The 22,899-nt window shown below is 41.8% G+C and overlaps 1 protein-coding gene across 1 annotated transcript in view; it reads right to left on the reverse strand.

Annotated features, from left to right (window-relative positions):
* LOC311129836 (TBC1 domain family member 4-like) overlaps positions 1-22,899 on the reverse strand; it is a 158,848-nt gene that overhangs the window by 108,224 nt on the left and 27,725 nt on the right. Inside the window, exons 2-4 of the mRNA XM_084162319.1 lie at positions 8,030-8,158; positions 7,503-7,752; positions 5,493-5,740 (exon numbers count right to left, since the gene is read on the reverse strand). Coding sequence (XP_084018445.1) covers positions 5,493-5,740; positions 7,503-7,752; positions 8,030-8,158 — 627 coding nt within the window. The remainder of the gene's footprint in view (positions 1-5,492; positions 5,741-7,502; positions 7,753-8,029; positions 8,159-22,899) is intronic.

Raw genomic sequence — 22,899 nt, forward strand, 5'->3', positions numbered from 1 at the left:
GTAAAAAAAAAGGTCTTCACAAGTAAATACATTTTAAAATCATGACAGCTGTGATAAATGATGACAGATAATTTGTTCGTTCGACATGGCGGGATCTTTTTGTGTCGGTAAAATGTATTATGCGAGAAATGGCGTTGGAAGCGCCTTTATGCGCAAATATTGATATAATAACCATCATATTGAAGTAAACTTGGAGTCTCGCGATGATATGGTGTGTGGTCCTCCCACTACGACTCCGTCAACCATGCAGTTTATTAGGCTGCAGATGAAATAAGTTATAATGAACTTCACAGGGTGGTGAAAGTGCACGGTGATCTTGATGCTCCTTTTCAATAAATATCGAGGGTCTTATTCTGGTGACATGATGATCGATGCTTGACAAATAAAAATATGCTCGCTCTTATCCATAATATCCTAATGTAGAGTAGCCTACTCGTACTGTATCTGCAAGCTGTTGGATAGAGCGCACGTGCCAAGACCAGTGTAGGCACAGTACATTTGCTATTTAAAGCAACAGTGTTTGTGACAAAACTATCGGTAGAGTTGAAAATGCAATGGAAACATATTGAAACATAGCTACAGACACAGAGTACAATATTGAGCACTATGCTCCACTTTCCTAAAGCAGCTTTAATGAGGATAGCTTGGGTGTGTGGACAGGCAACTGGCTAACTGAACACCTTGCATAATAATTGTCAAACCAGGGTTGAAATTGTATCCATTTTCTTTCAAATACTTGAGCTGCGCTTGATGGCGCTTGCCTGGCTCAATGGGCCCAACAGAATAGTCCCAAAAGTGCTAACCCCACACATCTGGCACCCCGGACAGGCTCAATGAAATGCTCAAAGTATTAGAGCGATTTGCAAATGTACTATTTGGATACAGGTCTGCTAATCATGGAGAAGCACATTGAACCAGTGTTGTGTTCAAGACCATCTAAAGCGAGACCGATTCAAGACCAAGACCGGAGCAAGTATTTCTGTGTTAATATTTCAGAACAACATATGGATTCTTTAGACATTCAGAATAGTGAAAAAATGTATGCAGAGGGAAAATAGAGCCACTCTACAAAATATTACTAACCCAAACACAGTGGGGAACATTGGGCCTTCTACGCCTTCAGAGAAGGGCTAAGGATTTATAAAATGATCATTATAATAATATCAAAATAATGATAATTATATTATTATTTTCAATGATGTTCTGATTTAATCTCTTCAGTTTTTATTGGAAAGGAAAGTGTTATCACTGAAGCGAAAAAAAGATCCAATCCTAGCTAGCTAAGTCAGCCATTGGCTAAGCCGTCAGAAGCTAGATAAAGGCATCTGCCATTCAACTGTATTTGGGCAACATTTTGGAGTGATAGTGGAATCAACCAATCACATTTTGACTTAATGAGTGGGACCGTTTTTACAAAAACATCTGGAAACTTCTGCCTTCTTGATGGCCAACAGGTCACTGTGCAATATCGAGCAGTAGTTTTCCCACGGTCTAGCTAGCTAGCTTATGTTGTCGGCTAATTTGCAGCAGTTGCAGCATGTCTTATCAAAGAGGATGTTGTTGCTAATTTTTTTAGCTTCTCCCTTTTAAAAAATAACTTTCAACAAGAAGTTACGTTTGAAATGATCATCATCTGGTGAGTGGAACTGTGATTTCTATTGCAGCACGCTTGCTGTTGTTAGCCATCTCTTTGAACTGACAGCATTTTAGCATTTTAGCAACATGAAATCTTATTAAAATCTGTTCATATACACCCCCAGGAAGAATATGACACTTTAAAAAAAATGTAGATGTGGTCATTTTCACTTTTTCATAAATTCTTAGAATGTTTTTGATTTACGTATACTAAGGCATTTGTGATAATTCTATAGCAATATAAAGTGGGAAAGCGGCCATGTGTTTGGACAATTAATAGACACTGCAGTAAAAAAAAACGAATAAAAACATCTGTCTTATCCAGGACCGGAGTCTACACAGACCGGTGTGCTATAGCCAATAAGAGCTACAGTAGACCTTTATACAAACAAGCCATTTGCCACACGGGCCTGCAATCATTCACATTGAACTGGACTGTGTGTTTACAGGCAGTTGAAACAGCGGGACTTTAGATCATTAGAACGCATTCGCCAAAAGCTACAAAATACACCTGAATGGATTTCTGCAAATATGTAAACACCACAGTCCTATTGATCAAACAACCATGAAAAGGTAGGCTCTCTCTACGTCAGTTATGCACATCAACAAGATCAACAACTAATGCTAGCCAGAGCAAGATGAGCTCAAATCTAACAACGAAACATTAGATAAACCCTCTCAAACTTTTTCAGCTAGTTGGGCGTCAAAATTGCACTGATAAACGAAGGGGAATTGTAGCCTCCTTGTCCTTCTGCAGCGTGCCTGCCAATGCATGCTTGTCCCAACCAAGCACCAAAGCTAACTGGCTAAAGTTGGCTAGCATGCTAGCTAGCTACTTCCAAGTACAAATGAGAGAATACCTCACTCTGACCATTTTACTCATTGTAGCAGAGCTGGTTAGGCTGTTTACATGTTATCTAGAACATTTTTTACTAACTATTACTTTTTTTGCCTATGTTTACTAACACCAGTCATATTCAGCAGGTGTTGCGCATTCGTAAATTCATCAGTTGTTCTGCACTCTGGCAAACTCAGATGAGAGTGCTCTGAAATCGGAGTAGATAGCCAGAGTGAATTTGCAAATGCAAGAGATATGCTAACTCTATAACAGTCGTTCAAGTTCTTGCTAGCTAACCAAATGACACCTGCATCTCTAGCTGTGTAAAGCCACCGAAAACAATATGAGGGGAAAAAGTCAGTCACTCACCCACTCCTCCAATGGCATGACATGACATCCTCCTATCTAGCTAACATTAGGCTCTGTGTTTTTAGCTTGCTATATAAATAGCTACGCTAGCCTATTAGCCATGTTAGTTTGATTGTATTGACATTCCCAGCCTTAGTTACATTCGTCCGTTTTTGTCCAGAATATTGAGTCATTGAAACTGAAACAGTGTATCCCGAATGGAGGCAGCAAACAATGTACCAGTCCAGCTGTGATTTACAACTTGATAGCAATATGTTTTGGTGAATTATATTAATCATGCATTGAACTGCATCCATCTATTCTGCCAACAATGCCTTAGTGTACATCATGGAACGTTGAGTCAAATATAGCCTATTTTTAGTTTCAATTGGGAAATGCTTAATGGTTGTGTTTTTGTATTCTTATGATTGGGACCTACTGGCTTTTTATGTCCGAGTTTATGGACTGCTTATCCTTTAACATCATGCTGTGTGTTCCCAAACGGTCTGCCCAGCGAAGGAAAGGCACCCTGTGTGAAATATCCTATGTTTTGCCAGGCATGCAAGACAAGACATTGTGAGATACAGATTACCAAGACATATGCGCACCACTGTTCATTCTGCCTGCCCCTCTCTCTCCCTCGCGCTGGCTCGCCTGAGGCGTATTCATTACGCCGATTCCATTGCGAAACGTTTCGGAATGAAAGCAAACGGAACAAAACAGGGAGGGACATACCTGAATTTATAGTTTGGATTAATGACTGTTTGGACTAATTACACCCCTGCTCTTTCCCTTCGCTAATGACGCAAGTGTGTGTTCAGTCTTCGGTCTGTTGTGTGTAGAATATCCTAGCCTATTCATTGATGATACGCCCTGCTTTACTGAAGTTGCGAGACATTGCAAGCCAAGAAATTGCGAGATACAGCATTCCATTCTGAGATACAGCTTTTGATTGTCGATAGATAGGCCTAGTGCATATTTCTGACTGTCTGCCTGGTGGCTGACCTGCCTATACTGTGCCCCTCTCTCTCCATCCCTGGCTAGCTCACTATGAAAGATGTGAGTGCTTGTGTTCTCGGAAGTACGGCAACTAAATAAGTCTCCTCCGTTCCAAAAATACTGAATCTTAGGAGTCGATTCCTAGCAGAATCGAATCTTGACACTCAGAAATGGGAGTCGACGCCGGGAATCGAATGTGCAAGGACTTGAGGAACAATTATTTTGGAGTCGACTCTCCACCACTACATCATCATTGTTAACAGTTGGAAAAATGGCACAGAAATGGCAGAGAAAGGCAAGCCACAGCAGCAATGTCATGTAATATATGGCACTATTTTGAAAAGTTAAACGAGAAGGAAATGCAAACTTTGCGAGGTGGAATTGAGGTACAGTAATGGTAGTACATGTGCAATGCTTAACCATATGAAAGGGACGCACCGTAAGACCTGGCAGCATTGCGAATTCACATGGAACTTTGTGAATTTTCCATATCGTTTTAATTTTAAAAAGGCAGTTTAACCGTTAAGAAAAAATTCAATTTGTCACATCCCTAACTGTAACACAGTTCACTCCCTGATAACATGTGAGCACATGTTGCAGCACTTCCAGTTTGTGAGTGTTGTTGAGAAAGCTGCCAGACCCAAGGAGACCTCTCCCTCTCTCACTCCCTCCCCCTCTCTCCCTACATGCCACGTCCTATCTTCCTGTGAGTGACTGAATGTAGTCAGCTGGTAGTAGAGCTGTATTGTGAGAGCAGCAACACCTGAAGGACCTAGCCACCTAAAAGCACAGGCTAACTCAAAGAACACATACACAACTTTGATTTAAAGAGTATAAGTCAACAACTTGTCCTGGCCATAGAACAAGGGTTATAGTGTATTCCTATATACTATCACAGCTATATGATATTCCTGTACTACTATACTGTATGTTCCTACTATATATTACATGGTACTCCTCCTGAGTATGCATATTTATGACTTACTGGTTTATCCTCAATGGTTTGGGATGGAAAGGGCGAGACTTACACTACACTGCCAAAAGTATGTGGACACGCTTTCAAATTAGTGGATTCGGCTATTTCAGCCACACCCGTTGCTGACTGGTGTATAAAATCGAGCACAGAGGCATGCAATCTCCATAGACAAACACTGGCAGTAGAATGGCCCGTACTGAAGAGCTCAGTGACTTTCAATGTGGCACAGTCATAGGATGCCACCTTTCCAACAAGTCAGTTCGTCAAATTTCTGCACTGCTAGAGCTGCCCCGGTCAACTGTAAGTGCTGTTATTGTGAAGTGGAAACGTAGAGGAGCAACAACGTCTCAGCAGCGAAGTGTTAGGCCTCACAAGCTCACAGAACGGGACTGCCAGGCCTAATCGCCCAACATCAGTGCCCGACATCAAAAATGCTCTTGTGGCTGAATGGAAGTAAGTCTCCGCAGCAATGTTCCAACATCTAGTGGAAAGCTTTCCCAGAAGAGCGGAAGCTGCTATAGCAGCAAAGGGGGGACCAACTCCATATTAATGCCCATGATTTTGGAACGAGATGTTCGACGAGCAGGTGTCTACATAATTTTGGCCATGTAGTGTACCTACCCCATACACTTAAAATCATTCTAAGACCTAGTTAAGAGGCCTACTACTGTATCCAAATATAAACCCAGCCTGCACCTGGAAGAGCATGGTGCGGTTTTTGTCGGCGTCCGAGGGCTGGACGTTGTTGGGGGCACTGGCGTGGCGGCGGCGTGCAGGGGCAGCTTTGAGCGCACCCTCTCGGGGCCTCCGCTGTAGGCCGCCCGCCAGGCTGCTGCAACGAGTCCGGAACTCCTGCTGCTCCTCGAAGCAAGAGTCCTCCAGGATGCACTCGGGGAAGGCCCCCCGCAGGCTGCCCAGGCTGGGGCTGATGGACATGCCCTTCCCTGGGAGACAGAAGAACAAGTCAATACCCTCTATGGACTTCAACCGCACCCCTCAAACACACACACACACACACAAACACAGGCTCCCCAGACATGCCCTTCACTACGGAGAAGACACAAGGACGAGTCATACAGTCGTGGTCAAAAGTTTTGAGAATGACACAAATACTAATTTTCACAAAGTCTGCTGCCTCAGTTTTGATGATGGCAATTTGCATATTCTCCAGAATGTCATGAAGAGTGATCAGATTAATTGCAAAGTCCCTCTTTGCCATGAAAATGAACTTAATCCCCCAAAAACATTTCCACTGCATTTCATCCCTGCCACAAAAGGACCAGCTGACATCATGTCAGTGATTCTCTCGTTAACACAGGTGAGAGTGTTGACGAGGACAAGGCTGGAGATCCCTCTGTTATGCTGATTGAGTTAGAATAACAGACTGGAAGCTTTAAAAGGAAGGTGGTGCTTGAAATCATTGTTCTTCCTCTGTTAACCATGGTTGCCTGCAAGGAAACACGTGCCGTCATCATTGCTTTGCACAAAAAGGCAAGGATATTGCTGCTAGTAAGATTGCACCTAAATCAACCCTTTATCGGATCATCAAGAACTTCAAGGAGAGAGGTTCAATTGTAGTGTAGAAGGCATCAGGGCACCCAAGAAAGCCAGGACTGTCTCATAAAGTTGATTCAGCTGCGGGATCGGGGCACCACCAGTGCAGAGCTTGCTCAGGAATTGCAGCAGCCAGATGTGAGTGATTCTGCACGCACAGTGAGGCGAAGACTTTTGGAGAATGGCCTGGTGTCAAGAAGGGCAGCAAAGAAGCCACTTCTCTCCAGGAAAAACATCAGGGACAGACTGATATTCTGCAAAAGGTACAGGGATTGGACTGCTGAGGACTGGGGTAAAGTCATTTTCTCCGATTGTTTGGGGCATCCGGAAAAAAGCTTGTCCGGAGAAGACAAAAGTGATAACTAAGTGGCTCGGGGAACAAAACATCGACATTTTGGGTCCATGGCCAGGAAACTCCCCAGACCTTAATCCCATTGAGAACTTGTGGTCGATCCTCAAGAGGCGGGTGGACAAACAAAAACCCACCAATTTTGACAAACGCCAAGCATTGATTATGCAAGAATGGGCTGCCATCAGTCAGGATGTGACCCAGAAGTTAATTGACAGCATGTTAGGGCGGATTGCAGAGGTCTTGAAAAAGAAGGGTCAACACTGCAAATATTGACTCTTTGCATAAACTTAATGTAATTGTCAATAAAAGCCTTTGACACTAATGGAATGCTTGTAATTATACTATAGTAACATCTGACAAAAATATCTCATAACACTGAAGCAGCAAACTTTGTGAAGACCAATACTTGTGTCATTCTCAAAACTTTTGACCACGACTGTACACTAGACTGTAGGTCCAATGCCACATTTATATTCACAGGGCTCTTGTGAAAAATAATTAATTAGAATTCAATTCAACACCGTCGCATGTTCCAATTAGCTGCAAAATCTCTGAGACAACGTCCTCAACCCCAACTTCATACCATATGTGGAAAATGGGACCTGGAATGATGTGTTTAACTACAACTTAGCCTAAAACATCAGTTTTCAACAAAAAAATGGGATTTTAAGGAAAGTGACGCTTTAAGGTCACATTTGTATTTATTTTTTATCAATCTAGCATGTTCTGTGTGGTACATTTCAGCAACAAGCTGCCCTCATCAACAATTGTTTGGACACTTAACTGGGAGAGGTCCTTACCTCCAAAACCTCCTCTGTTAGTGACCTCATCCACCTCCAGCCCCTCAGGTTCCTCCAGCCCCTCACTGTGGGTGGTTGAGGAGAGGGGGTCTCCGTCACCCCCCATGATGAACTCCACGGGGGCGCTTTCTGTGGACCCCCGCTGGCCATTCAGAAGGCGCAGGTGCTTGCGCTCCAATTCATGCTGGCGGAACTTGTTGATGCAGTCATCAATGAGGGTGGAGGGAGCCTTCTTGTGGCCGATAGTCACCTTTGATTGATTGATTAATGGATACAATTGATTGATTGATACAATGACTGATTGATTTCATCTACCTGATCTAATACACAAACAATGTCAATTATGCATACAAATACACAGTCATATCAGTTTTAGGGAGCTTTTAGCTATCACATATGATTAAGACAATTCAGTCATCCCAAACACATACCTACATAAAGATACTGTATATGGCTTTGATTCATGTCAAATTATTGATGATAAACACACAGTAAGGTTGAAAATGGATCTGGTAGTGGTCCTGTACCTTGCCGCAGTAGAGCACTTCAAACTTCTGGGAGTTATAGAAGGCCTCCTCAGTATCCCGCTTGGGCTTGGAGTCCTCCTTTAGGGCCGACTTTGACACTGCACGGATACTACTGATCACTTCTGGTACCTGGAGAGGGAGGGAGAGAGTGGAGAGGGATGGAGGGAGGAGAGAGAAATAGGGGTGGGAGAAGGGGAGAAAGGGAAGAAAGTGTAGAGGAAAGGATAAAAGAGAAAGAGGAAGGTGGGGGTTTTAATGGAAATAGTCTGGGTTGCCATTTGATTTGTATTTATTATGTATCCCCATTAGCTACCGCCAAGGCAGCAGCTACTCTTCCTTGGGTCCGGCAAAATTAAGAAAGTTATACAATTTAAAAAACATCACAATACATTCATAGCAGATTTCACAACACACTAAGTGTGTGCCCTCAGGGCCCTACTCCCCTACCACTTATCTACAACACAAAATCGATGTGTACGTGTGTGTACAGTATGATATCATGTGTGTGTATGCGCCTATGTTTGTGTTGGTTCACAGTTCCCGCTGTTCCATAAGGTGTATTTTTATCTGTTTTTTAAATCTAATTCTACTGCTTGCATCAGTTATCTGATGTGGAATAGAGCTCAATGTAGTAATGGCTCTATGTAGTACTGTGCGCCTCCCATAGTCTGTTCTGGACTTGGAGACTGTGAAGAGACCTCTGATGGCATGTCTTGTGGGGTATGCATGGGTGTCTGAGCTGTGTGCTAGTAGTTTAAACAGACAGCTCAGTGCATTCAACATGTCAATACCTCTCACAAATACAAGCCGTGCTGCCCTGTTCTGAGCCAATTGCAATTTTCCTAAGTCCCTCTTTATGGCACCTGAACACACGACTGAACAGTAGTCCAGGTGCGACAAAACTAGAGCCTGTAGGACCTGCCTTGTTGATAGTGCTGTTAAGAAGGTAGAGCAACGCTTTATTATGGACAGACTTCTCCCCATCTTAGATTACGATCCAGGGTTACTCCAATCAGATTAGTCATCTCAAGTTGATCAATTTCCACATTATTTATTACAAGATTTAGTTGAGGTTTAGAGTTTAGTGAATGATTTGTCCCAAATACAATGCATTAGTTTTGGAAATATTTAGGACGAACTTATTCCTTGCTCTTTCTTAGGTATTGTAGTCATTTCCGTCGCTGTAGTAGCTGAAGTGCATAGTGTTGTGTCATCCACATACAGTGAGGGAAAAAAGTATTTGATCCGCTGCTGATTTTGTATGTTTGCCCACTGACAAAGACATGATCAGTCTATAGTTTTAATGGTAGGTTTATTTGAACAGTGAGAGACAGAAAAACAAAACAAAAATCCAGAAAAACGCACGTCAAAAATGTTATATTTTAAAGAGGGAAATAAGTATATGACCCCTCTGCAAAACATGACTTAGTACTTGGTGTACTGGTGGCAAAACCCTTGTTGGCAATCACAGAGGTCAGACGTTTCTTGTAGTTGGCCACCAGGTTTGCACACATCTCAGGAGGGATTTTGTCCCACTCCTCTTTGCAGATCTTCTCCAAGTCATTAAGGTTTCGAGGCTGATGTTTGGCAACTCCAACCTTCAGCTCCCTCCACAGATTTTCTATGGGATTAAGGTCTGGAGACTGGCTAGGCAAATCCCGGACCTTAATGTGCTTCTTCTTGAGCCACTACTTTGTTGCCTTGGCCGTGTGTTTTGGGTCATTGTCATGCTGGAATACCCATCCACGACCCATTTTCAATGCCCTGGCTGAGGGAAGGAGGTTCTCACCCAAGATTTGACACTACATGGCCCCGTCCATCGTCCCTTTGATGCGGTGAAGTTTTCCTGTCCCCTTAGCAGAAAAACACCCCCAAAGCATAATGTTTCCACCTCCATGTTTGACGGTGGGGATGGTGTTCTTAGGGTCATAGGCAGCATTCCTCCTCCAAACACGGCGAGTTGAGTTGATGCCAAAGAGCTCCATTTTGGTCTCATCTGACCACAACACTTTCACCCAGTTCTCCTCTGAATAATTCAGATGTTCATTGGCAAACTTCAAACGGGCCTGTATATGTGCTTTCTTGAGCAGGGGGACCTTGCGGGCGCTGCAGGATTTCAGTCCTTCACGACATAGTGTGTTACCAATTGTTTTCTTGGTGACTATGGTCCCAGCTGCCTTGAGATCATTGACAAGATCCTCCCGTGTAGTTCTGGGCTGATTCCTCACCGTTCTCGTGATCATTGCAATTCCGCGAGGTGAGATCTTGCATGGAGCCCCAGGCCGAAGGAGATTGACAGTTATTTTGTGTTTCTTCCATTTGCGAATAATCGCACCAACTGTTGTCACCTTCTCACCAAGCTGCTTGGCGATGGTCTTGTAGCCCATTCCAGCCTTGTGTAGGTCTACAATCTTGTCCCTGACATCCTTGGAGAGCTCTTTGGTCTTGGCCATGGTGGAGAGTTTGGAATCTGATAGATTGATTGCTTCTGTGGACAGGTCTCTTTTATACAGGTAACAAGCTGAGATTAGGAGCACTCCCTTTAAGAGTGTGCTCCTAATATCAGCTCGTTACCTGTATAAAAGACACCTGGGAGCCAGAAATCTTTCTGATTGAGAGGGGGTCAAATACTTATTTCCCTCATTAAAATGCAAATCAATTTATAAAAATTTTTACATGCGTTTTTCATGATTTTATTGTTTTTATTCTGTCTCTCACTGTTCAAATAAACCTACCATTAAAATTATAGACTGATAATTTCTTTGTCAGTGGGCAAACGTACAAAATCAGCAGGGGATCAAATACTTTTTTCCCCTCACTGTATACAGGCCCGTCTGAAGTTTGCCAATGAACATCTGAATGATTCAGAGGAGAACTGGGTGAAAGTGTTGTGGTCAGATGAGACCAAAATCGAGCTCTTTGTCATCAACTCAACTCGCCGTGTTTTGAGGAGGAGGAATGCTGCCTATGACCCCAAGAACACCATCCCCACCATCAAACATGGAGGTGGAAACATTATGCTTTGGGGGTGTTTTTCTGCTAAGTGGACAGGACAACTTCACCGCATCAAAGGGACGATGGACGGGCCATGTACCGTCAAATCTTGGGTGAGAACCTCCTTCCCTCAGCCAGGGCATTGAAAATGGGTTGTGGATGGGTATTCCAGCATGACAATGACCCAAAACACACGGCCAAGGCAACAAAGGAGTGGCTCAAGAAGAAGCACATTAAGGTCCTGGAGTGGCCTAGCCAGTCTCCAGACCTTAATCCAATAGAAAATCTGTGGAGGGAGCTGAAGGTTCGAGTTGCCAAACGTCAGCCTCAAAACCTTAATGACTTGGAGAAGATCTGCAAAGAGGAGTGGGACAAAATCCCTCCTGAGATGTGTGCAAACCTGGTGGCCAACTACAAGAAACGTCTGACCACTGTGATTGCCAACAAGGGTTTTGCCACCAAGTACTAAGTCATGTTTTGCAGAGGGGTCAAATACTTATTTCCCTCATTAAAATGCAAATCAATTTATAACATTTTTGTTGTTATTCTGTCTCTCACTGTTCAAATAAACCTACCATTAAAATTATAGACTGATCATGTCTTTGTCAGTGGGCAAACGTACAAAATCATCAGGGGATCAAATACTTTTTTTATCCTATGGTTCTGACTTGCTGTACAGGGAGAATACTGTAAGAATGGCCCATGTTCTGAATTCTGACGCTGTACATTTCAAAAGTGCTGAACAAATAGTTTTATTGACTATGTCCGTCCTAGCTCGCTCATTAATGTCTTAATCGAAATTAAGGGATTGCCTCTTATCCGCTCGTCGTCCCCTTATGCCACAATTTGTACATCTCAATTGTCAGTAGAAACCACATTTGTTTAAGCAAGTCAGCCATATCAGCTATGTTTTTTTAAAAGGCAGTAAATGAGGCTGAATGAACTGTTTCGCCGATAGCCAGGTGTAGCATTGGTAAGGATTCACTCCATGGTGCTGAAAAGAAAGCACAGTTTGTCACCGTTCTAGTGCAATTCATGTATTGTTTAGTGTTGTGTTGTGTAGTGGCTTTGCATCTTTGCATCTTAAAATATTTTTGTGGAGTTTGCCCCACCCAGATTTACATATTAAAATCGTGCACTGGCTGTCGGAGATTTGAGCACAAAATGCAACAGGGCATTGCATGCATATAGGCGTCCATTATATGATGTGGTCCTCTGTAGCTCAGCTGGTAGAGCACGGCGCTTGTAACGCCAAGGTAGTGGGTTCGATCCCCGGGACCACCCATACACAAAAAAAAAAATGTATGCACGCATGACTGTAAGTCGCTTTGGATAAAAGCGTCTGCTAAATGGCATATTATATTATTATTATTATTATTATTATGATATTCATATTTTAAAATATATATATTAAAGGAGACAAGCTTAGGTCTAGCCTTAGAAAGACTGAGAAAAAGATAGAGATATGACGGCACCATGTTCCTGACATCAACATGGATTTCTTTATACTTGTCAGATAGGCTACTACTGGTATATAAAGACGTACAGAAGGGGGCCAATTCTTTAGTTTTCAATCAGAATATTTTTTATAAAGATAAGCATTATATTGTTTGATTGAAATAAAATTGTATTTGTCACATACACGTGTTTAGTAGATGTTATTGCGGGTGTAGCGAAATGCTTGTGCTTCTAGCTCCGACAGTGCAGTAATATCTAACAAGTAATATCTAACAATTTCACAACATATACCCAATACACACAAATCTAGTAAGGAATGGAATTTAAGAATATGTACATATATGGACAAGCAATGACAGAGCGGCATGGACTAAGATACAGTAGAATATTATAGAATAGAATACAGTATATACATATGAGATGAGTAGTGCAAGATATGTAAACATTATTAAAGTGACTAGTGTTCCATTTCTTAAAGTGGCCAGTGATTTCAATACGCAGCAGCAGCCTCTAATGTGCTAGTGATGGCTATTTAACAGTCTGATGGTCTTGAGCTAGAAGCTGTTTGTCATTCTCTCGGTCCCAGCTTTGATGCACCTGTACTGACCCCGCCTTCTGGATGATAGCGGGGTGAACAGGCAGTGGCTCGAGTGGTTGAGGTCCTTGATGATATTTTTGGCCTTCTTGTGACATCGGGTGCTGTAGGTGTCTTGGAGGGCGGGTAGTTTGCCCCCGGTAATGCGTTCGGCAGACCACACCACCCTCTGGAGAGCCCTGCAGTTGCGGGCGGTGCAGTTGCCGTACCAGGCGGTGATACAGCCCGACAGGATGCTCTCAATTGTGCATCTGTAAAAGTTTGTGAGTGTTTTAGGCGCCAAGCCAAATTTCTTCAGCCTCCTGAGGTTGAAGAGGCTCTGTTGCGCCTTCTTCACCACACTGTCTGCGTGAGTGGACCATTTCCGTTGGTCAGTGATGTGTACGCCAAGGAACTTTAAGCTTTCCACCTTCTCCATTGCGGTCCCGTCGATGTGGATAGGGGGGTGCACCCTTTGTTGTTTCCTGAAGTCCACGATAATCTCCTTTGTTTTGTTGACGTTGAGTGAGAGGTTATTTTCCTGGCACAACACTCCCAGAGCCCTCACCTCCTCCCTGTAGGCGGTCTCGTCATTGTTGGTAATCAAGCCTACTACTGTTGTGTCGTCTGACTAACTTGATGATTGAGTTGGAGGCGTGCTTGGCCACGCAGTCATGGGTGAACCGGGAGTACAAGAGGGGGCTGAGCACGCACCCTTGTGGGGCCCCAGTGTTGAGGATCAGCGAAGTGGAGATGTTGTTTCCTACCTTCACCACCTGGGGGCGGCCCGTCAGGAAGTCCAGGACCTAGTTGCACAGGGCGAGGTTCAGACCCAGGGCCTCGAGCTTAATGATGAGCTTAAAGAGTAACTCTGGTAGGCCTAAAACGTTCTTCATCACCTCAAGTTCAACTGTCGGAGTCAGTTGGAATGCCGGTGCGCACTGCAGTTGCGAAGCCTAATAATAGACATACCAGACCAAACCTTCACAAAAGTTGCTTAACTTTATTATGGTAATATCAAATATAAGTCAAGTCATTGTTTATAGGGAAAATACGAACAGCATTAAATTAAGTTTTGCCCTCTTTGGTTTTTCCTTTTCATGGTTTGAGTGCGAGTAGCATAGTAGGCCTACCGGTAATTATATTGTATTGCGGCACAACATTACAGCAGGAACTTAATTTGGCCAACTAAAATGGCTCAACAGAATGAACCCATGAAAAAAGGTTTAACCCTAACCCTATGCCTATATTGCAGCTATTACCAACAAAGGCGATAATCTACCGTAGGCCTACCCAACAAATGACAGCAATAGGCTAATGCTATTTATTTTACAACAGGCCTACTTTTAACCTTAAACTAAATAGGGAGCACAAAATTTAAAGACAGAACTTGTATCAACGAAATGAAAGAAAACACTTTTTGCATAGGCTATTTAAAGAACTGGTTTAGATTATTAAATAGGCCTACAACAATTGATAATACATTCGAAAAAAAATAAAATAAATGAAAGGTAGAAAATTGCATCAAACCTGAATAGCGAGTTACACAGAGTCTATTTGGCCACGCCAACGTTCTTCTCATCTTTGTCCACTACAATATTAAAACTTGTCCAAGGACATTCCCCTTGTCGGCTTCTTTTCACTATACTCTTTTTCTCCTCTAACTTTCATTTTACTTCAATGAAAAAGGACTCCATCTTTGCAATCAACAGTAGCTTAGGTCAAGGCTCCTTTTACTCGCTCTCTCTCTCTCTCTCCTCAGCAGCAGGTGCAAATGAGGTGAGCAGCCAGAACCAGTTTCAGCTGGACATAAGCTATTCGTTTTATTGAGTTGCAGTTGGCTGACAGATAACAAGCTTGCGCAGTTATCACACAAACACGAAATGAACAGAAGAAAGGTCCAATCGGGTCCAGTCGATAAATCAATTTGAATTGCACATACCTGAGACCCGTGGCAATTATATCAGACCTGACCCAGATCCAAAGCAAAAGTCAGAATTTCTGAAGATAATTATTTATTTCATGTGATTAGTGAATCATAAAAATAAATAAAAATACCTCTCCCTCATTTTAAGGTCAACCCTGTTACGTGAACTGAACTCTCAATTTAATATGGTGAAACTATTCCTTTTTAAATCTTTATTTTTTTAAAGGAACATTGAACATCTAATAGTCAAATCATAGTGTAAAAGCTGGTTCTACTATTTTTGGCAATTTTCTGGTGTTTCGTGGTTGAAAACTGAGTGGGTCAAGCATAACATGTCAACCCTGTTATCCATAGATAGACAGGCTCGAAATGTTAAATCAACTTTATGACACCTAGTGTCATAACATGTTATGATACGGTCATAACCATATCATAATATGTCATAACAGCAGACATAACTTGTCATAACCTGTCATAATATGGTCTTAACACTGTCATGACCCATATATTTACATATGTTGTGACATATATTGCGTTATTTTATGGCTGGATATGACACCTACATAAGTGTCAAAACCCACATTTATTCAAATGTTTTTTTTCCCTGCCAATAAGTTTCCTTTTCGATTTAAAGTTTGGTTCTTAAATCCTGTGTTGTTGTTGTAATGAATTCTTTAAAGTCATGTTTTTACACTTTGTCACTGTCAAAAAGCATTATGACCATCCTGTGTCATTTTACTTGGACTAAGAAAATACACTTTGTGACACTATCATGAAGCATTATGACTATACTGTGTCACTTTACTTGGACTAAGAAAATACACTTTATGACACTGTAAAGAAGCATTTTGACCATCGGAATCATATAAGCCAGATAGGCCTATCACGTACATGCCCTTACGTCAGTCATCAGTAGGGCTGTGGCGGTCACGAAATTTTGTCATTGTCAAGCAAATAACTGCCGGTCTCACAGTATTATACCGTTAATTAACATAAACACATTTAGCATCTCCTGGCTTCCACAAGCCACTGATGCAGACCTTTTAAAAAAGTATAATAAATCCATGTAATATAGCCTACAGCTTTACAATAAACCCATTATTTATTTTAGACAGGTCTAAAGAAACATGATATGAAGAAAATGTAATCTATTTCAGAAGAACAGAATAACATACTCTGAGTTGTCCTTATATTAGGTCCTGATCTGGCTATGCCATATGGCTGTGGGCTACTTAGAAGACAAGATTTGCTTAGAATTCCGAGGCATTAATTTCTATTATTTTATAGTATGAAGAACACAATTGAACAAAGCTGAATAAAATATAAATAATATCTTTGCCAAACGATTTGAGGGGGTACGCACATGCGGCTATTCTGTGTTGAGCAGTTAACAAAGAAATCGGTACTCCTAGATGCTTAATTTAGAGTTATTAATGTAACTTTAGTTGTTCTACAAACTTTGGGCTATATATTTAGATTTTTAATACATTGTAAGGCTGCGACTCTAATGATGATTTGAAAAAAGTCACATAAAAAGGTATGAGCTCTGCTTTGTTTTTTGCGCAAGCTGTAAACACTTAATCAGTCTCTCATTCACAATTTCCCAGCAGCATCCCCTTAATGTCTTCTAAAAGAATCCATGCTTTTTGCAGCCAGTGGCCGTTGTGCCCTTGGGCAAAATATAATAATTATAATTCCCTTCTCCCCGAGTGCTGCGTGCTCCGAAGCACCTCTCACTCACATGGCTCTCTCATCACGTGATCGGGTCTTTCTCACAGGCTACAAGTGAAGACAGACACATCGGGGACGCAACTGTGCGCGTCCTTATACAATTCCGAGGTGCATATTGAAGATATGTAGACAAGATGAGTAGGCCTAACGAACAGCAAAACCACTAGCCTATGTCAATCTACTATCCCCATAGTACAAAAGTTTACCTATTCTATGCAAAATAAAAAAATATTCCAAACATAGTCTGGGACAGTTGTGGGATGCGATAGATTCAAGCACTAGCATGAAAAAATACATTTTTACGCAATGTTGATAAACTATTAGGCTATTTCTTCACATTATAAGCGCAGCAATGCGCACACGGCAGTAGGCTATAAGCGCAAATGTTCTATTAGTGGGAAAACACCATTATCAAAAGTGACCGCAAATGTGATTATGCATGTAATGCTTTTATTATAAAGGTGCATTTCTATGGTGAAAAATTATCTTCCCTAAACAGTTAGGCTCTACACCCCTTGTAAAGCAGATTAATGTGCCTAATTTTAAGAAGTTATATGGCCACTTTAGTTGTGATACAAATCTTATCAAAACATATAGGCCTATGGGCTAGGCTACATGAGGTGTGCGACTATGATTAGAAAAAGTCGAGAAAAAAAAAAGCCATAGTTTCCTGCCTTACGCTGGGCATCATTCACAAGTGATAGGCTAATATTGTTACCCATCAGACTATTCTTGATTTGATCTTGTCTTTACATATACTAAATAATATATGTGTGAAATTTGTTTTGATTTAGAATGGACCATTATCATGCACCTGTCTCGAAACAGGGGCAGCGGGAAAAAATACATGTAATCTATGCACTTAAATAGCGAATGGAGGACGCTTTTCCCGTGGTTCATTTTCATGCTACTAATGACCATCAGCAGCATCAGAGCTTGGAGAAGCCTAATTACCGTGACTAAACGGTTATGTGGAATTTGACTGCTTTCATGACTCGTGACCGCCGGTGTGGCGGTAATACGGTCACCGTAACAGCACTAGTCATTAGTCAAAAAGAGGGTGTCTTGTCCTGCTCCTGAAATCTGCTCCTGCATTCATCCCAGTCATCAGCAACAGAGAATTGGGGTAGGTACATGTCTGACATCAATATGTGCGCAATTACTATGATAATTCAATCATGTCAATTATATGTCAATGTATATAACATATAAATACTGTTGACAGTAGGCTATGGTGTAATGGAATGTTTTGCCTTGTGTGGTAGGTTTTGTGGGTTTTGGAACTTATGTAGGTGTCATAACCAGCCATTAAATAATGCAATATGTCACAACAGGTCTAACTATACGTCATGACACTATTATGACAGGTTATGACACGTTATGTCAGCTGTTATGACATGGATATGACCGTATCATAACGTGTTATGACACTAGGTGTCAAGTAATGTGTTACCAAAGATAAAATAAAATGTGAAGCTTGCAGTCAATTGCCTCTCCATGTTGCACAAAACAAGCATCCATTCCCCCTGGGGATTTATGGCTGATTTACGATGAAATCAACAACCTCTTACGGTCAACCCTGTTACATTATTTGGCAATTAAAAAGGCACTTATTATAGTCATCTTTTTATTTAACCTCTTGAGATGGGAAAACATGTTTTTTATTAAGTTGAACATGTGCTCATCATGACAGAATGTTAAATGGTTTTTTATTACACCTAATTTTTTTTTAACAAGTTACACTACCCAAAAGGGACTAATTTCGTGTAACGACCCAGTTTATTCAGTTTTTCTTAACATTATTTATTTTAGCAGTAAAAAGATGTAATGCATATTTAGGATTGTATGAAGTAATCATCTGATCTAAGAAGTGAATATTAAGCACCAACCACATGAATATAAATAATTATGTTAAAGAACACTGAATATATATTCTAGGACAGGGTACCACAACTGGCGGCCCCCTGGTTTAATTTGGCCCCCCAGGTTTTCTGAGGTCCCTCAGTCGAGCAGTGAATTTCAAACACAGATTCAACCACAAAGACCAGGGAGATTTTCCAATGCCTCGCAAAGAAGGGCACCTATTGGTAGTAGGGATGTGACAAATTGGCAATTTTGCTTAAAGTTTAAACTGCCATTTTTATATCGTTTTTCCGTTAAAATCTTAAGAAAAAATCATAAGATTCCACGTCAAATTACAATGCAGAATAATGGTCCTAGTACGTACAGTGGGGAGAACAAGTATTTGATACACTGCCGATTTTGCAGGTTTTCCTACTTACAAAGCATGTAGAGGTCTGTAATTTTTATCATAGGTACACTTCAACTTTGAGAGGCGGAATCTAAAACAAAAATCCAGAAAATCACATTGTATGATTTTTAAGTAATTAATTTGCATTTTATTGCATGACATAAGTATTTGATCACCTACCAACCAGTAAGAATTCCGGCTCCGGTTAGTTTTTCTTTAAGAAGCCCTCCTGTTCTCCACTCATTACCTGTATTAACTGCACCTGTTTGAACTCGTTACCTGTATAAAAGACACCTGTCCACACACTCAATCAAACAGACTCCAACCTCTCCACAATGGCCAAGACCAGAGAGCTGTGTAAGGACATCAGGGATAAAATTGTAGACCTGCACAAGGCTGGGATGGGCTACAGGACAATAGGCAAGCAGCTTGGTGAGAAGGCAACAACTGTTGGCGCAATTATTAGAAAATGGAAGAAGTTCAAGATGACGGTCAATCACCCTCGGTCTGGGGCTCCATGCAAGATCTCACCTCGTGGGGCATCAATGATCATGAGGAAGGTGAGGGATCAGCCCAGAACTACACGGCAGGACCTGGTCAATGACCTGAAGAGAGCTGGGACCACAGTCTCAAAGAAAACCATTAGTAACACACTACGCCGTCATCGATTAAAATCCTGCAGTGCACGCAAGGTCCCCCTGCTCAAGCCAGCGTATGTCCAGGCCCGTCTGAAGTTTGCCAATGACCATCTGGATGATCCAGAGGAGGAATGGGAGAAGGTCATGTGGTCTGATGAGACAAAAATAGAGCTTTTTGGTCTAAACTCCACTCACCGTGTTTGGAGGAAGAAGAAGGATGAGTACAACCCCAAGAACACCATCCCAACCGTGAAGCATGGAGGTGGAAACATCATTCTTTGGGGATGCTTTTCTGCAAAGGGGACAGGACGACTGCACCGTATTGAGGGGAGGATGGATGGGGCCATGTATCGCGAGATCTTGGCCAACAACCTCCTTCCCTCAGTAAGAGCATTGAAGATGGGTCGTGGCTGGGTCTTCCAGCATGACAACGACCCGAAACACACAGCCAGGGCAACTAAGGAGTGGCTCCGTAAGAAGCATCTCAAGGTCCTGGAGTGGCCTAGCCAGTCTCCAGACCTGAACCCAATAGAAAATCTTTGGAGGGAGCTGAAAGTCCGTATTGCCCAGCGACAGCCCCGAAACCTGAAGGATCTGGAGAAGGTCTGTATGGAGGAGTGGACCAAAATCCCTGCTGCAGTGTGTGCAAACCTGGTCAAGAACTACAGGAAACGTATGATCTCTGTAATTGCAAACAAAGGTTTCTGTACCAAATATTAAGTTCTGCTTTTCTGATGTATCAAATACTTATGTCATGCAATAAAATGCAAATTAATTACTTAAAAATCATACAATGTGATTTTCTGGATTTTTGTTTTAGATTCCGTCTCTCACAGTTGAAGTGTACCTATGATCAAAATTACAGACCTCTACATGCTTTGTAAGTAGGAAAACCTGCAAAATCGGCAGTGTATCAAATACTTGTTCTCTCCACTGTATGTATGACCGCAAGGGCCAGGCAATGAAGTTATATCCACCGCAACCCTTTACAGACATAGAACGCAGCTACAGTAACATGTCGATAAAGACAATTGGTAACTTTCCCGACAATTCAAAAGAAGTGACAGAATTCTGCTCCTGCATAAAATATTCTGTATTTTTCCCCTTACAACAACAACAAACGTCACTGATTGATGTGCTGCTGTGTGGTTTTTTTATGCAGTTTGTTATGATATGGTAGCTAGATGTGTTTTATTTCTACTAAATGTCTTGGTAAGTCACAGTATTTAACAAACCTTCAAGTACTTTTGTAGGAGAGATCGGTCTGCGCGCAGCAGTTCAAGATTAGTTGATTGACAGTTCTGGTCGCCCCAATGATGCCTCAGAAGCCACATTCCTTTACAGACAAGTAAAATGCCCTTTCATATGTCCAGAGAAGGTTTCATGTTGGCATTTAGAAATCCATAGTATAGCCTACCAACACTACCCTAACAGACAGACAAACATAGCCGAAGCGGTTTCAAGGGGCCACATTACATTATGTCTGAGAAGCGTAATCAATAAAGGCTATGGGTAGCCTAGTGTAATTTCATATTATGAGGCAAAAACGAAGAGTAGGCTACACCGTGCTCGCAAAACTAGCCCGAAGATACTGGACCTCTGTATCCCAGCGACATCGATGCCATGAACAGGCTAGGTTATTCTACACGTCTGTCTAGAGAGACTACTGAATATTCTCTATGATGTCTGGTGCCTAGTTTCACAACCCTTCCTCCATTTAACATGTTCAAAGACCTTCAAAACCAAAGACCTTCAAAATCCTCCAGTCAAAAAGATGCAGGGATAGCTAAGTGGAATCACTGCTAGCCTATATGGCCTTGGTAAGCCATGATTTGTCAAGCACCTCTAGGCCACTAATAGAAAACATGACACGTCTGTCTGTTTAACAATTTAACAGTCCATTGGTTATTCATAGGTAAAGTAACCCCGTGCCACCATTTAATTTGATCCATTATTTGCAGTGAACCCAATGCCCAGGCAGTGAAGTGGAGGCACTGGTTCCCTAGGTATAGTCTAGTCTGCAGCAGTAGGCTGTAGCGCCAAGGGAAGAGAGAAGGGATTGGAGACAACCTTTAATCCTTAAGACTCTATTGATACACCCGTGCGTAAATCTAAGTAACATAATAAAAAATCCCCATCCAAATCAGTCAGTTTAAGCAAGAGATAGGTTTTTTTGCATGGGCTACGTCTCAATCCACCACATCTGCCTATGTCGGCCTTCCGCATCTGCGGTGGAAAGTGGCCGAGCTACAGTGTTGTTTTTCAGACCATGAGACATTCTTCTCGCGAAAATGTCTGTAGCATACGAACGGTTTGGCCTACACTCTATGGAAAGATGACTCACAGGACTCGTCTGAAGGTAACCCATACAACTGAATGGAAGTACTACCTACAGGTAGTTTTGTGGCAACAAAAATAAGGGGTTAAATATGTGTCCAAAAAAAACTTACATATTTCCTGAGTTTTCTATTATCTCCTAGATATAGGACAGACACTTCAAAACCTTATTCCTGATGATTGATTTTTTTACTATTTTTTGTCATTTATGAAAGTGTTATTCAATGAGTTTCTACACTGAACAAAAATATAAACGCAACATTAAAAGTGTTGGTCCCATGTTTCATGAGCTGAAATAAAAGATCCCAGAAATGTTCCATATGCACAAAAAGCTTATTTCTCTCAAATTTTGTGCACAAATTTGTTTACATACCTGTTAGTGAGCATTTCTCCTTTGCCAAGATAATCCATCCACCTGACAGGTGTGGCATATCAAGAAGCTGATTAAACAGCATGATCATTACACAGGTGCCGCTTGTGCTGGGGACAATAAAAGATCACTAAAATGTGCAGTTGTGTCAAACATGCCACAGATATCTCAAGTTTTGTGGGAGCGTGCAATTGGCAGGCTGACTGCAGGAATGTCCACCAGAGCTGTTGCAAGATAACTTAATGTTAATTTCTCTACCATAAGCCGGCTCCAACATCGCAGACCATGTGTATGGCATCGTGTGGGCGAGCAGTTTGCTGATGTCAACGTTGTGAACAGAATGCCCAATGGTGGCGGTGGGGTTATGGTATCGGCAGGCATAAGCTACAGACAACGAACACAATTGCATTTTATCAATGGCAATTTGAATGCACAGAAATACTGTGACGAGATCCTGAGGCCCATTGTGAGACCCATTTGTTTTAAGGTATCTGTGACCAATAGTGACTGTATTCCCAGTCATGTGAAATCCATAGATTAGGGCCTAATGAATTTATTTCAATTGACGGATTTCCTCATATGAACTGTAA

Source organism: Coregonus lavaretus, assembly GCF_964263955.1.
Source record: "Coregonus lavaretus genome assembly, chromosome: 5".
In the NCBI taxonomy this organism is placed as follows: Eukaryota; Metazoa; Chordata; class Actinopteri; order Salmoniformes; family Salmonidae; genus Coregonus; species Coregonus lavaretus.